Source organism: Solenopsis invicta, chromosome 15 (genome assembly GCF_016802725.1).
Source record: "Solenopsis invicta isolate M01_SB chromosome 15, UNIL_Sinv_3.0, whole genome shotgun sequence".
In the NCBI taxonomy this organism is placed as follows: Eukaryota; Metazoa; Arthropoda; class Insecta; order Hymenoptera; family Formicidae; genus Solenopsis; species Solenopsis invicta.
The window spans coordinates 2,073,930-2,088,081 of record NC_052678.1 but is presented as its reverse complement, the minus strand read 5'-3'; the positions used below and the strand labels follow the sequence as shown (position 1 = coordinate 2,088,081).

General features: G+C 36.2%; 1 protein-coding gene across 6 annotated transcripts in view; it reads left to right on the top strand.

Annotated features, from left to right (window-relative positions):
- The window catches only part of LOC105198865 (gamma-aminobutyric acid type B receptor subunit 2), a 62,118-nt gene that overhangs the window by 29,549 nt on the left and 18,417 nt on the right, over window positions 1-14,152 (top strand). For all 6 annotated transcript variants that reach the window (XM_039457975.1, XM_026138690.2, XM_039457972.1 and 3 more), the window contains 8 exons: window positions 2,621-2,758; window positions 2,985-3,152; window positions 5,076-5,429; window positions 6,020-6,253; window positions 9,599-9,659; window positions 12,500-12,734; window positions 12,877-13,117; window positions 13,190-13,312. In XM_039457975.1, the coding sequence (XP_039313909.1) occupies window positions 2,621-2,758; window positions 2,985-3,152; window positions 5,076-5,429; window positions 6,020-6,253; window positions 9,599-9,659; window positions 12,500-12,734; window positions 12,877-13,117; window positions 13,190-13,312 (1,554 nt within the window). The remainder of the gene's footprint in view (window positions 1-2,620; window positions 2,759-2,984; window positions 3,153-5,075; window positions 5,430-6,019; window positions 6,254-9,598; window positions 9,660-12,499; window positions 12,735-12,876; window positions 13,118-13,189; window positions 13,313-14,152) is intronic.

The following is a 14,152-nucleotide window of genomic DNA, read 5'->3' as shown; positions in this document are numbered from 1 at the left end:
TTCGTTTGTTTGATTGGTCCAATTTCCAATTTGTTCATTGATTGGTGCAGTGACCCTATAATCCAAGAAAAAATTTTTCTTGGATTTATATATATATATGTATTTATATATGGACGTATTTCATATATAATTATATAATATATAAAAAATTTTTTCCCGGGTTTTCAGTATTAAAGTAATTTATGGATAAATAAACAAATAACGTAAAACCATATTTATCTTGTAAAATTAATACAAAAATTTAAATAAACTGTTTGGAACATGCGCCATATATTAAATTTAACATAAATTTTTCAACCGCGAATACGAGTCAAAATGAGATCCAGCTTTGTGAATTTTTTGTAGATAATCGGAAAGAGAAAGAGAAATTGTGATTATTCCATTGTAAAGCTCGTACCTTTTCTATTCAAATTTTATTATCGTAACTAATGATCATGGCGCGCAGAGAGTTGTGTGACTGCTCTCCGCGCCGAAGACCTAAATCCGGTTTAAATCCGATTGATCAGAAACATCTGATTTTATTCGATCGCTACCTCTCGGAAGGCAATGGCAAATCACTCGAGAGTATCTTGCCATAAGAACTCTTTTAAATTGGGCCGTGCGCGCGTTCAGTATTGATGTTTAAATTGTAGGTTCTATATATCTATCTGTGTAAATTGTAAGAAGCGCGCGCCACAGAAATACGCTGAGGCGTCACCATTATATTTCTAATAAGAGATTAACGACTGAGATGATCTATTGTACGAAATATGTATTCTGGAAATATGGGTTACCATTTGTCGTAGACTCTTTTACTCATCTTTTTCTATCCTTCAGTTTCTTATGAGACTCGAAGCTTATAGTATTCCGCTCGGCACATTGTGTGAATATTGCATACACGGAAAGTACAATTTTGTTGAAATACGAATTTGAAAATAATTATGTTGAATTATTTAAAAAAATTGTATCGGATGTTTAACTTGCTTTCTAGAATATCAATGTTTGCATCAACATTATCTTGCTTGAGCATCCTATAATAATTATTATGATGACCCAATATATAATTATTTTCTGATATTTGGCTAAATTTGTAAATGTTGCTGTAAAATTGTTCTTTCCATGTAACAATGACGTGAATTAATGAAATTGTTGCAATAATTGCGCTAAATGACACGTCATAACACACACACTGAGAGAAAAGACTTTGTTAATTTAACAAAATTTGTAGATATAGTGACAACAAAGTAACATTTGTTGTCACTATATGTACAAATATTTGTTACAGATATTGAGCATTTGTTGAATTAACAAAGTCCTTTTTTTCAGTGCAGTAGTTTTGTTGGAATAGAATTTTGAAATAATATTTTTCAAAAATTGAACAGATTGAAAGTATAAATATTTTACAATTTAAAAAAAAAACTATTTAATTGTTTATTTAAAAATTTGTCATTCTAAATGTGTAATATTTCATATATTTCAATATATCTACATTATAATGAAGAAATAATTATGTATTTTTGTAAGCATGCATATGGAATATGGAGATTAACTATATTTTCAAATGTTTTATACATAAGACAGCAAAAATATTTTTTTCAATTACTGAATAATTTTTTCCCAAATTTAGTTTTGTAAATATACTACTAAAATCATTCGTCAAATATGACCATAGTTATAGTTCTGCCGAAATACTTTTTCAAAGTTAATTGCTTTATATAATTAATTAATATAGTTAATTAATTAATTACATTAATTAATATAATTAATTACATAACATTTATCAATATTCTATAAAAGATCTCTACTTCCACACATATCATTATCTATTTTTGTAAATATACTCACGTATTGAAGATTATAATTTTACACAAGATTATATCATATAATTTAATAAATATTATTTTATCGGAATATGGAATAATCGATCGGAACGTGTGGACTGCAAGCCACCGTTTTCACACGGAGCGTCATCCTCATTTATAATACTTAAATTTTATTAAAAAGTAGTATAAAACGGTCTGTCGCTATTTAAGCTTTCCTAAATCATCGTTCCTAAAGCATCATGTTTTTTAAGAAAACGGCATTATGGTGATCACTGCTGCTCTCGTAGGACTCATCAAAAAAGCAAATGGCGCAAACTTTATAAAGTTGAAACATAAATCTAGCGCATGACATAGTCGTTTTCCGAAATATTGAGTTTAAACAAAATGACAGCCAGTCGTAATCGACATAAGTTTTCCACTTATAAATTTTACTCGTTTTTTTTTTGTTACTGCGATCAAAAACTAAGTTCATAAAAGAATCTTTCGTTAAACATTAGCTTTTAATATCTACAAAAGTGTAAAGTTGCAAGTCGATCGGTCGTGCCGTTTTCAAGATACAGTGCTAACGCGGTTTTGAAAGCATAATTTGGGAAAACTTGAACAACGACGCCATTTTTTTATTATTTTTTTAAATAAAATTTATATGCTAAATAGAGAAAGGTACGGTCTTTACGATGAAATAAACCAGGCTTCTCCATTTCTTTCGGTTTCTCTGCAAAAGATTCGCAGAGTTCGATATTTGTTTTGACCCATTTGGGTGATATGTACGTGCCTTCTTAATAGAAACGCACGTGGATAACAAATCGCGTATATTGCAGTGTAGTGCCGCCGTCGGGATGAAGGCGTTCTTCGACATGATGCACAACGGGCCGCACAAGGTGATACTCTTCGGCGGTGCTTGCACACAAGTCACGGATCCGATAGCGAAAGCCTCGAAACACTGGCGCCTTACGCAGGTAATGCGACGGTAAAACGTCGTCGTAAATATTCATGACTTGCGGGAGACTGTTTTCCTTCTTGCTCTTCTGCTTATTTGCATTTGCTAACACACACACACACAGAGACACGTGCACACAAATAGGGAGGGAGGGGAGAAAGGAATAGGAAACAGAAACAAATACGAGGTTCGTAAAAGAGATGCGGTTCTTTACCAATATTCGCTCTCCACCCTTACTGTTGCAGCTCAGCTACGCGGACACCCATCCTATGTTCACAACCAATAGCTTCCCGAATTTCTTTAGGGTCGTGCCATCGGAAAACGCTCTCAACGCACCGCGAGTGGCGTTGCTTCTGCACTTCAACTGGACCCGGGTCGGCACGATTTACCAGAACGAGCCCAGATACGCATTGGTAAAGCCAATCTTGATCAACGATCGAGAGAGTACTCGTCCAGTAATAAAGTTGACTGAAAACACAGAGAGAGAAGGGAAATGAAATTTAAAGCAATCTTTTATACCACATTATCTCTTTGAAGTACTTTTTCTAAATGTAGTTAAAATTGATAATTTTGATCCTTACGGGATTAAAATTATCATTTACATCCTTTCTACATGGTACAAACCTCGGTGTGTTATAGAGATGTAAGAACTATTTGAATACAAATCGAATCGAATCATACTTACCTGATTTTGTTCAATTCAAATCTGAATTGTTTGAAAGATGAAAAGATTTGAATTATATATATTAACAATTTATAAAATCATATTTAAAATGACCTTATCATATGACTAATGTTATGCTTAGATAACTTAAAATCATCTAGATAAAGATAAGATGAATTATGTGCAAATGTACTTAGATAAGATAAAAATGATGTAATTTTAATTCATATATCGTGAGAAAAGAAAATTTAAGTATTAGCAAACAAATGTTACTTTTAACGTTTTTTTTAAATATTTATGAGTTATAAAGAATTTAATAGTGATAATCAAATATAAATTTTTGTGGAATATATTTTATTTTTTAAATTAATTGATTTTATTAATAGTTAGAAGTAAAATTTTATTTAAATAAATATTTATTTCACTAAAATACATTTATATCCCACAAATTAATATTGAAGTATCATTTTCTTAGTGTAAATAAAAGATAAAATTATACACGGTTTTATAAGATAAATTTTTAGATAATATCGCTATTGAGTAAAACAATTTAGGATAAGAAACAATACATTTATATTTTTATTTCTAAATCTTTATTTTTTATTTGTCTTTGAAATTAATGTGCAAATAAAAATTAAAATTAAAAAAATGGAAGGAATATATGCATAACTCCCATTAATAACTCCCATTATGTAATGACTGATAGAATTCCTTGTAAAAGTGTTGGGATAATTTTTATATTATACTACTACTGATCTGGGCTACGTTTTAATAACACTGTCAGTAATAAAAATCTCTATATATTACATCACTATAAATTTTTAGTACTGGCAGTGAATTTCGGAATGTATCCATGTTGTTATTACTTTGAAAAAGTTTTTTATAAAGATAAAGATAAATGATCTTTTTATAAAGATAAAGATAAATGATCTTAGAGGTTTACATTAAGGATAATATTTTATTTTTGTTATTGTTCACATTATATTAGATAATTTGAAAACAATAACACTTCTTTTATCCAAGATAAAGCCATTTTTTTATCTAAGATGATTACCTGAATATTTTTTTGCAAACACTGCATATAATTTTTCTTACTGTATAAAAATCTTTTGTTATTAGCTATACATTAATATTCAATCTAATCCAATCCAATAATTATGCTGTTAATTAAAATTTACGTTTCAATTCGATTCGAATTCAAAGAAATAGAATCCGACGTGATTTGATTCAGCGTCAAAAAACGCTGATCTCTACTTCGTTACAAAAAGAAGAGAGGAAATCTTTTGAAAATCTCGAGACTTTCTTACGTGTTTTTCGCGCGTTAGGTACCATTAAGAAAGTGATTCAAACAGCGGTTCTCGACAGTTGGAAGCAATTCGGGGGAATGAAAGGGTTAATTAATCCCGTCGCAAGAGCGCGTCGTTTTCCACGCGCGCTCGCGGGTTCGGGTGATGTATATGCAGCAACTGTTCCATTTACATTATAAATGGAGATTTGCCGTCGCTAGCGGCCTGCTTGAACAAGCTAAATGCGCGAATGCACTCACGTTATGGCGCGTGATAAGCATTCGGATTGAAAGCTGCAGGAGAGTTCTCTCTCTCTCTCTCTCTTCCCCCCTTTGTCTCTCTCTCTCGAAGGTTTCTTACATCCTCCCTGTGAATCGCGCTTACAGGTGCACAATCGGTTGGTGGCCGATCTGGATGAGAGCAAAATGGAACTCGTGGAGACGCAAAGCTTTGCCAACGAGGTGACAACGGCGCTCGAAAAGCTCAAGGAGAGGGACGTGAGGATCCTCCTGGGAAATTTCAACGAGGTGTGGGCTAGACGGATATTCTGCGAGGCTTACAGGTTCGGCTTGTATGGCAGAAAGTATCAGTGGGTCATCATCGGGACTTACACCAGGGAGTGGTGGCTGCGCCCGGGTGGCGGCTGCGCCCCCTCCGAGCTGTCCGAGGCCCTTCACGGTGTCATCCTGACGGATCTGCTGCCGCTGACGACCGAGGAGCAGCACACCACGTACGGAATTGTGAGTGTTGTCGCGCTGAATTTCGTGTCGCCGCCCGTTGGTTTTCGATTAAGTCCGCGCGGATCGCTCCGGGGAGGTCAAATCCCGTTTTCAGCTTGGAAATAGCGTGGCCCCGAAATTAGAATTGGACGGAAGGTCGTTTTCCCCCGTAGCAAAAGCGTAATTTAATCATACCTTCCGAGGTCTTCTCCTTCCTTCCTTCCTTCGCCGGAGAAACGGGACGAAATGTTATTTCTTTCGTTCCGCGTGAGTAGCCGAATACGATTCTGAAAGGATTACGGAAGAATTGCGATCCAGATTGGCTGAAGAATTCGCGGATGGAGTGGTACGGCGCACAGCGCGCGCTCCGGGTATCGTACGCATGTATATGTATCCGCTCGAATGCATTTCCGATCGAGTCACAGGTTCCCGAAAATTGCGTCTTTTAATCGCGCCTCGGAGCGATCGAGAGTGCGGTTTCAAACGGAAACGGCGCGGCGCACACGTATACACGACCGAGACTCTTTGAGACTCGTCGTCACACGCGAGAGGGCACACGCGCCTGTTGCGTCGATTCGCTCATTCAATTTGATGACGTTCTCACCCCCTAGACCCCGGACCAATATAAGGAGGAGTACGACTCGAGAAGGGGCGCCGAGTACTCCAGGTTTCACGGGTACACGTACGACGGTATCTGGACGGTCGCGCTGGCTGTGAAACACGTCGCGCGCAGGATACGACACTTCCATCGTAACCAGACTATATCCGACTTTCGGTACAGGGACGTATTGTGGGAGAAGCTCTTCCTCGATGCCCTCAGGAATACAAGCTTCGACGGTGTCACGGTAAGCTCGGCCCGCCTCGCAATTTCGCGCCGCAACGACGCCTTCCTCTCCCCCTCCCCCGTCCTCCAACCCTCTTCTACTCCGCGCGCACCGAACACAAACCGGATAATGTCATTCGACATAAAACCCTTAGTGCTAAAAACAGAACGGCGTTATAGGATGTGCCGTGTAACGTGCTGTAGCAGTAGAGCCGCGGTAGTTTTCCCGGCAGATTATCTTGGATAAGCGAGGTTTAGACGACATTTTTCCGTTCCTATTTTATCGCTAATAAACCGTTTTAAACAGCCTTTAAAAGGATATTGCGACTTTAATCCACGGATTTACCTAACGTTTTGTTTCTCTTGTTATTGATAAACAGAGAGTTCTCGGGGAGAAAAGCGTCGCACCAAGTGTAATTCTCTTCGAAAAAAATTACTATTCCACGGTACTTTTCGTCGACGCCATCGGTCGTTAACGAGTTTTTAAAGGATATCTAAGAAGTTAGATACCCTTTAAGGGTATCTAAGAAGTTAGATACTCTAACTACGAGATCAAGACCTTTTAATGTTCCGTACAAGTTTTATTTTTGGTAATATCTTTCGTAATATCAAACTTTTTCAGTTTAAAGTACAGGCAAAATGTACCGCAAGTATGCAGTTTAATTCTTCTACATCAATTGACATTCCGAGTAATATATTTTAGACTCGAGGTTTGTGAATTGTTACTAAAGCATAAATTCTTTTATACTTTAAATATAACATATTTACTTCTCTAAATACGTTTGTGGAAATGTATTTGACAAAATGCGACCCGGATACGTCAAGTTTTTGCTTCACTATGCTCCCTTTGGTCATTTTAGCAGAGTTGAGAACGTTATTTCTAAAAATAGTAACTCGTTTTACTATGTTACCATCACTTTTCGTAAAAAGTACCGGTAAAACTCGTTACCGTTATTCGTTACTTCTTTGTAATACTAAAAAGCAAGATATTAGATTTTAAAATTGCATCATTTAATAATTATTTTATAATGTTAAATGCTTAAATATAATGATCGTTATTAATATTTGCAACTCTGAACTGGTCTCTGTTGCGAGCTTTCTTTTAAATTAAATTGAACCAATTGTTTTTTTTTCTATTTAATTAATCTCTTTCATTTATTTAATTTCTTTGTGTTGATACCATTTTCTTGATAGAAATTTAGATTGTAATTCACTAACGGCAATTTTATCAAAAAATTTTTACCGTTTTTAAACACATTAATATCTTTATTAAAAATGCATTCCGGTATTTATTGCTAGAACTGAAAATCTATAGTTTACGCTACGTACGTGCAATAACTATCGGAATACAGCTTAATACGATATAAAGTAGAAAAATATTTTTCGATATTTAAAATATATTACTTTAAATATTAAAAACAAATAAAACTTATTAATTTCGTTTATATCGTGTGGAACCTTTGATCTGGCACGTCGATTACTGTATATATTTGCGCAGAAAGAGATGCGCGAATCTATTGAATAGGTAAATTTAAGATAATAGGGAACTAAAGTAACGATAAAAGCAACGACTGAATTCATTATTGCTACTGTAAAAATGTAACGACGTTACCATTATCTTTAGAGACATAAAGAAACGATTGTTATCAAAAAAATGACAATAACAGTAACGCGGCGTTACATCCCAATTTTCTGCAGTTTAGTTCACTTAAAGTCCATTTTACGAAACTTAAAATTCTGCATGAAAAGATAATGAACGTGTTAAATTTTTATTGCATACATTTTAGAGAATTCTATATATAAAATTTGTGTGCCAAATACTTCTAGGATGCACGATCGATATTTTGATGTTTTATAATCAAACACCGGCAAACATTGTACGATCTAATATTTGTTTTTGAACAGTTTTAATACATATTTTTAGAACGGTTTTCAAGATACAGAGTCGATACTTTTTTACGTATTTACTTGGCGCAAATAGTTTTCCTCGTTTCTAAAGAGGTCCTTTTTTTATACTCTCCTATTTTATATGTTTCATTTCTTTCAAAATATTGTATATTAAATTTAGTTTACGATGGAAATTTCGGATGAGAGTAATGAGATTTTTATTTCTCGCAGCCACGCGATCGTTTCCGATTAGAACAGAGGCTACGGTCGTATATTTTTACAGTAAATTCCCGAGACGTTTTATGCCAGGACCGACGTATATATATATATTTTTATTTCGTCGGGGAAAGAGAACTTCTCGCTGGGATTATCACCTTTCGCTTTAGTCCCTCTAACGATAATTTCCGTAGCTTAAAGCAAAATATTTCTCTTTCCGCGCTCGATTGATTCGCATCACTTAGCTCCATTCGCCAAGTTGTTATTTGTGTCGAGGGCATTGAGAGATCCCATTGTTGCCGTGAGACTGCCCCCCCGGGTATTGTAAAACCGGGTGGGACTCCCGCTTAAAAAGACGACGGAGAATAAAGGAAAAGAAGACGTTTTATAAAGAAAGAGGCAAGGATTGGAGAGCGGAGTCTCATTAGACGAGTGACAACCCCTCGCTTTCGATCGCCGAGCTTGTGGGCACGGCGACGACGGCGAAGCTGCCCGGTAACTTTGCGCCTGTCGTGACCAGAGAGAGAGAGAGAGAGAGAGAGAGAGAGAGAGAGAGAGAGAGAGAGAGAGAGAGAGAGAGAGAGAGAGAGAGAGAGAGAGAGAGAGAGAGAGAGAGAGAGAGAGAGAGAGAGAGAGAGAGAGAGAGAGAGAGAGAGAGAGAGAGAGAGAGAGAGAGAGAGAGAGAGAGAGAGAGAGAGAGAGAGAGAGAGAGATGCGGCGGCGTTCTTCAGTAATCAACATTCGTACCGGGCGCGCGCGTGTTACACTTGACCGTCTTTTTGCCCGACCCCGAGTGTCTTCAAGCGCAGGCTTCTCTCCACACGCGCCTAACCACGCGAGCGGTCACCGGCGAACTTAATGAGTTGCCTTTTTTCCTTTTCCTTCGTTTCTTTTTATCTTTTTTTTTTCTTTGTCCTCCCTTTCTTTCATTCGTAACATATACCCGCCCATGAACGCGGTGCTTTGCTACGCCACGGTTGAGCGTGTTTCAACAAAAAGGGATGCATACGTGTATGTACGGTAGCAATAACAGAACGGGAGAATGGGACCGATCGGCGGTGAACCGAATTGAAATTAAAACGAAATCAAAAACATGACAAACCGCCGGGCGAGTTAGCGGGGCAAATTGGCATGAGTTGATAGCGAGTTGAATCGGTGAGCGGGCTTTTATTTTAAAATCCGATTCACCCGCGATCCCGATCGCCTGTGGTGACCGTCCTGTATAATAACGCGACGTGAATGTGAGAAGTATAAAATTTTGCAGGGGCCGGTCCGCTTTTACGACAACGAGAGGAAAGCGTACATACTTCTCAAACAATTCCTAGGTAAGTTACTTCTTCATATTGGCACGAGAGAGAGAGAGAGAGAGAGAGAGGGGGGGGAGGAGAATTATATATTTGAAATTAAACACATGAATCAGAGTACCTATTTCAAAATAAATTTCAGAGCGCTGACTATAGTACAGCAATTAATAAAAGAATTAAAATATAGAATATGTCGCGTGGAAAGCGCGCCTCGCAACTTTAACAAAAGAATTATTTTTAATTGCACCGCAGATAAAATATATTTGCGACAGTTTCAATCAGGTATCGTTTTTCGTTCGATATTGGTAGCCGACTATTTTATATCGGTATTGTAATTTACGGATCGGTGCGTATATTTCTCGTGACCAAATCTGATTTAATAATAATAGGTATTACAGATACGGATGTTAAAAAAACGATCACACCGAAATATTAAGTGTAGAAATTAATTTGGTGTCTTTTTAAAATAAATTTATCGTTATTCATATTTGTAAAAAAATACCTTTCAATTCTCGGACTATTGCTCATTACTTTCAATGGCTTTGTTCCATCTTTCAGGCAACTGGCCGTAGTTTTGCTGGAAAATAAACGTCCATCCCACAAAATTATAATTTTTAAATTATTGTAATCAGTGGATAGTCCGTGCATTTTTCTACATGAAACAAGAAAGATCTAAGCCTAATAGGATAAAGTCGTCTATTATGGGATAGGTTCCTAATATGAGGCAACGAGGTTTCTGTTACATTAATAAACGCTTGTGGTTGGTACCATCATAACCTTATTACCTTGGGGTGAAATCTGTTTAGTAGAAAATTTATTGTTAGATCATGCGTGCAGTTGTTAAAACCAATATTTTTGAAATTGGATGTTATCAAGATTTATTGAGATGAGTTTTCAAACCTCGTTTATTATAAAATAAACAAATATTTGATAATAAATTCTCCATGCAGTAATAGAGTAAAGACGTATTAATAGAAAAATACGGGATGTGATGATTTGCCTAATTATAAATATTAGATTTGGTCTGATCTGAAACTCATAATATGAGACACTCCAAAATTCCCATTTATTATTGCATAGTCTGACTTCGAGAGCTTTCCAAAATGCTATAATAAAATTGTTCATTGAGGACTTTCGAATTATGAGGCTTGAAAGCTATGGCTTTCAGCATTAGCACTAGGACTTTAAAATATCTCGAAGAGAATAGATTTTGGAGAAAAATGTTACGCATAAATGTTTTTGAGTATCAAAAGAGCCATTTGATTGGTCAACTAGATTTTGAGTCTGGAGCCTAATTTGAACCTAGTAAGTCCAAGTCGATAAAATCCATCTAATATAAAAAAAACTTTTGTGTCTCATATTAGGAAACTTTTTTTTGAATTAGCAAAATCGACAATCTTGATAAAAAATTTTATATACAACAAAGTATAATTATTATCGGTTGCTGACTTTTGACGATGAAACTTAAATATATTTACTATAATTGCGATATAAAAATAGGAGTTAATGGTATAATAAATTATAAATTATTAAATAAATTATAATCCTTTAAAAAAAGGTATTTTATAATGGGCGACTTTCCTAAAATTAATAAACGTTTGTATTTACATTTTTTTTAATAACATCAAATATTATTTTTCTCGAAACAAACTTTATTTGGGTTGAACGTTTCTTGCATAATTATGACCAATAAAATTCTCTTCTCGGAAAAAAGATGGAAGTTTTGATATAATGAAGTCATCGATGTTTCTCTTCTAATGTTTCAAGATACGTATCAGTGAAATGATATTGGAGCGATCGGGACAAGTGATAATTCAATGGAGCTAGTGAATAAGAGAGAGAGAACATTCTAACCCTATGAATAAATGACGTTCTTCGTCTCTTTCGTCTGCGACACGTGGCCGATATTATCGTGCTGCAAAATGATTTCCGTGTCCAGTAAATAATCTTTTTCTTTCAAATTTGTTACTGAGATGGTTAAGTTGCCGCTGGTAATGTTCTGAATTGATAATGTGACCAGGCATCTAGCAGTTCGTAGTACATTACTCTCTTTATACACCAAATACACTTTACAAGAATATTTGATTTTGTAATTGATGCCTGACGATTGACCAGGATCAACTCGCGTTTTTCTTCGTTCAGGGTTGACGTATGGCACCCATTTTTCATCGCCCGTTACGATTTTGTGCAAAAAAATTCTTCTGTTAGAATCTCGTCAACAAGGACATAGCTGTCTCATCGTTGTTTTTTGTTACCCGAACCGAGCTGGATGTGGAACCCATCGGCCTAGCTTTTGGTTCTTTCTAGTTTATTCAAACGAAAGGAAATCGTTTTCTAGGTCACTTCAAGTTGTAAAGCGAGTTTCCTCGTGAGTTTGAGCGGAATTCTCACTCAGCAACCGCTCAAGTTTTCTTCGTCTTCGAGTTTTTTTGATTAACCGGGAAGTTCTCAATCGCAAAGATCGAGACCACCACTCTGAAATCTCCGATACTATTTCTTGCATGTTTTATGTGTCACTGCACTTTCGCGCAATCATATATTTCTGCAGCTTTAGCCGCATTTTTTTTAAATTAAAACGGGAAAAGAATACAATGTCTAACACAATGACGCTTGTCGAAAACCATCGTGTTTTGTGAGATTATGTCATCCGTTTTGCCAAGTTGTATGGCGCTGTATAAATTTTAATTGAAACGCGAATACTTCAAAATCTCAAAATGGTGAGAAAGTATTTAAATTTAAAATAGATTTGCAACTGGTTCAATGCAAAGGCACTGAATTAATTTTTACGTCTATTAATGTTTAATGTCGAAATGGGAATTTTATTTCACCCTTCTCGATTGAACGTGGGCTCATCCTTTTAGACGGTCGCGAGGTAAACGTGGGCGAGTACGACAGCATAACTGGAGTTCTGGATCTGACTAGACAAGAAATCCCGCTGTGGAAGGGCAAATCACCGCCGAAAGACAGGACGGTTCGCATTATTGAGCAAGCAACAGTAGACATCACGCTGTACGCGGTGCTAGCCTCGGCCGCTAGTGTCGGTATCGTCTTGGCATCCATTTTTCTCGCCATCAATATCAGATACAGAAATCAAAGGTGACGGCTCCGCCGTAATATATAACAATTACAGAACATGCGCGCGTAACACGGTTCCTCCATTTGGTTCCCGGATTATTTTCCCAGCCCCCAAGGGGCCAGCGCGCGCGCGGCAACTCACACGCAAAACTCGATATTGCAGATACATCAAAATGTCATCGCCCCACCTGAACAACCTCATCATCATCGGTTGTATGCTGACCTACAGCAGCGTTATCTTCCTCGGACTAGACTCGCAATTATCGAGCGTGGCGGCGTTCCCGTATATCTGTACGGCCCGAGCGTGGTTATTGATGGCTGGTTTTTCCTTGGCCTTCGGCTCCATGTTCTCGAAAACGTGGCGTGTACATTCCATATTCACCGACGTGAAGCTCAATAAGAAGGTAAAACTCGTTAACGATCGCGTAGCGAGAACGCGTACTTTCGTGCTCGACGTTAATGAACCCGTGATACAGGTGATAAAGGACTACCAATTGTTCATGGTAGTCGGGATACTATTGGCTGTCGATCTTACGATCATGACGACGTGGCAAGTGGCCGATCCGTTTTATCGGGCGATTAAACAAATGGAGCCCTACGTGAGTACAAAAATATGCAAAAGTATATATTAATTAATATTAATGCCAATCGGGGACCCGGAACAATATTTTGGTTCAGTTACGGTTACGTTTTAATTAAAAAAATAGAATGACTGTTTCGTTTTCTTAGTTAATAAAGAGCACTGGAACTGTCTAGATTGTTTTTTCGGTTGATCAGTCCTTCGGCAATTATTTTTTACATCTTACATTGTTTTACTAACTATGTATTCTTTTATATGCTCCTTTATATTTCTGTTTTGTAGACAAAAGAGAGAAAAAAAATAAAAATTATATGATTGAGATTAAATGTGATAGCAAAAATATAGAATAACATTGTATTTTTGCTAGTATTTTTCAAATATTTTCATATTGCTTTTTACTCTATTTTTGTATATATATTAAAGGTAGAAAAAAAACCGAATAAAAATATACGAAAAATATTAATGCTTTTATATTTTACATTTTTTTAAAATACTTTATAATGCTTCTCTATTACCAGAATTAAAACTTGCGTGCGAACATTCATTTTCTTCCATTTTTGTTATGCTACGGAATTAATATTGATGTTCCAATTCTTTCGGATTAATATTCAAATATGTAATTTCGTAATGGATGCTGCAGGTGTTTTCAAGCAAAAGATACAGTTGATACAACATCACAAAGTGAATTATTTTACCCTTGTTTGTCAATATTAAATAAGGATGAAATGATTCATTATATTGCATATGTGTCTCTTGGTGGAAAATGATCTCCGTTCGGGCTTGTAATGAAAAGCCCGCGTTAAATCTTATAATCGTATAAAGGGAATAATACGCGGATTCATAAAACAACAACAATAAT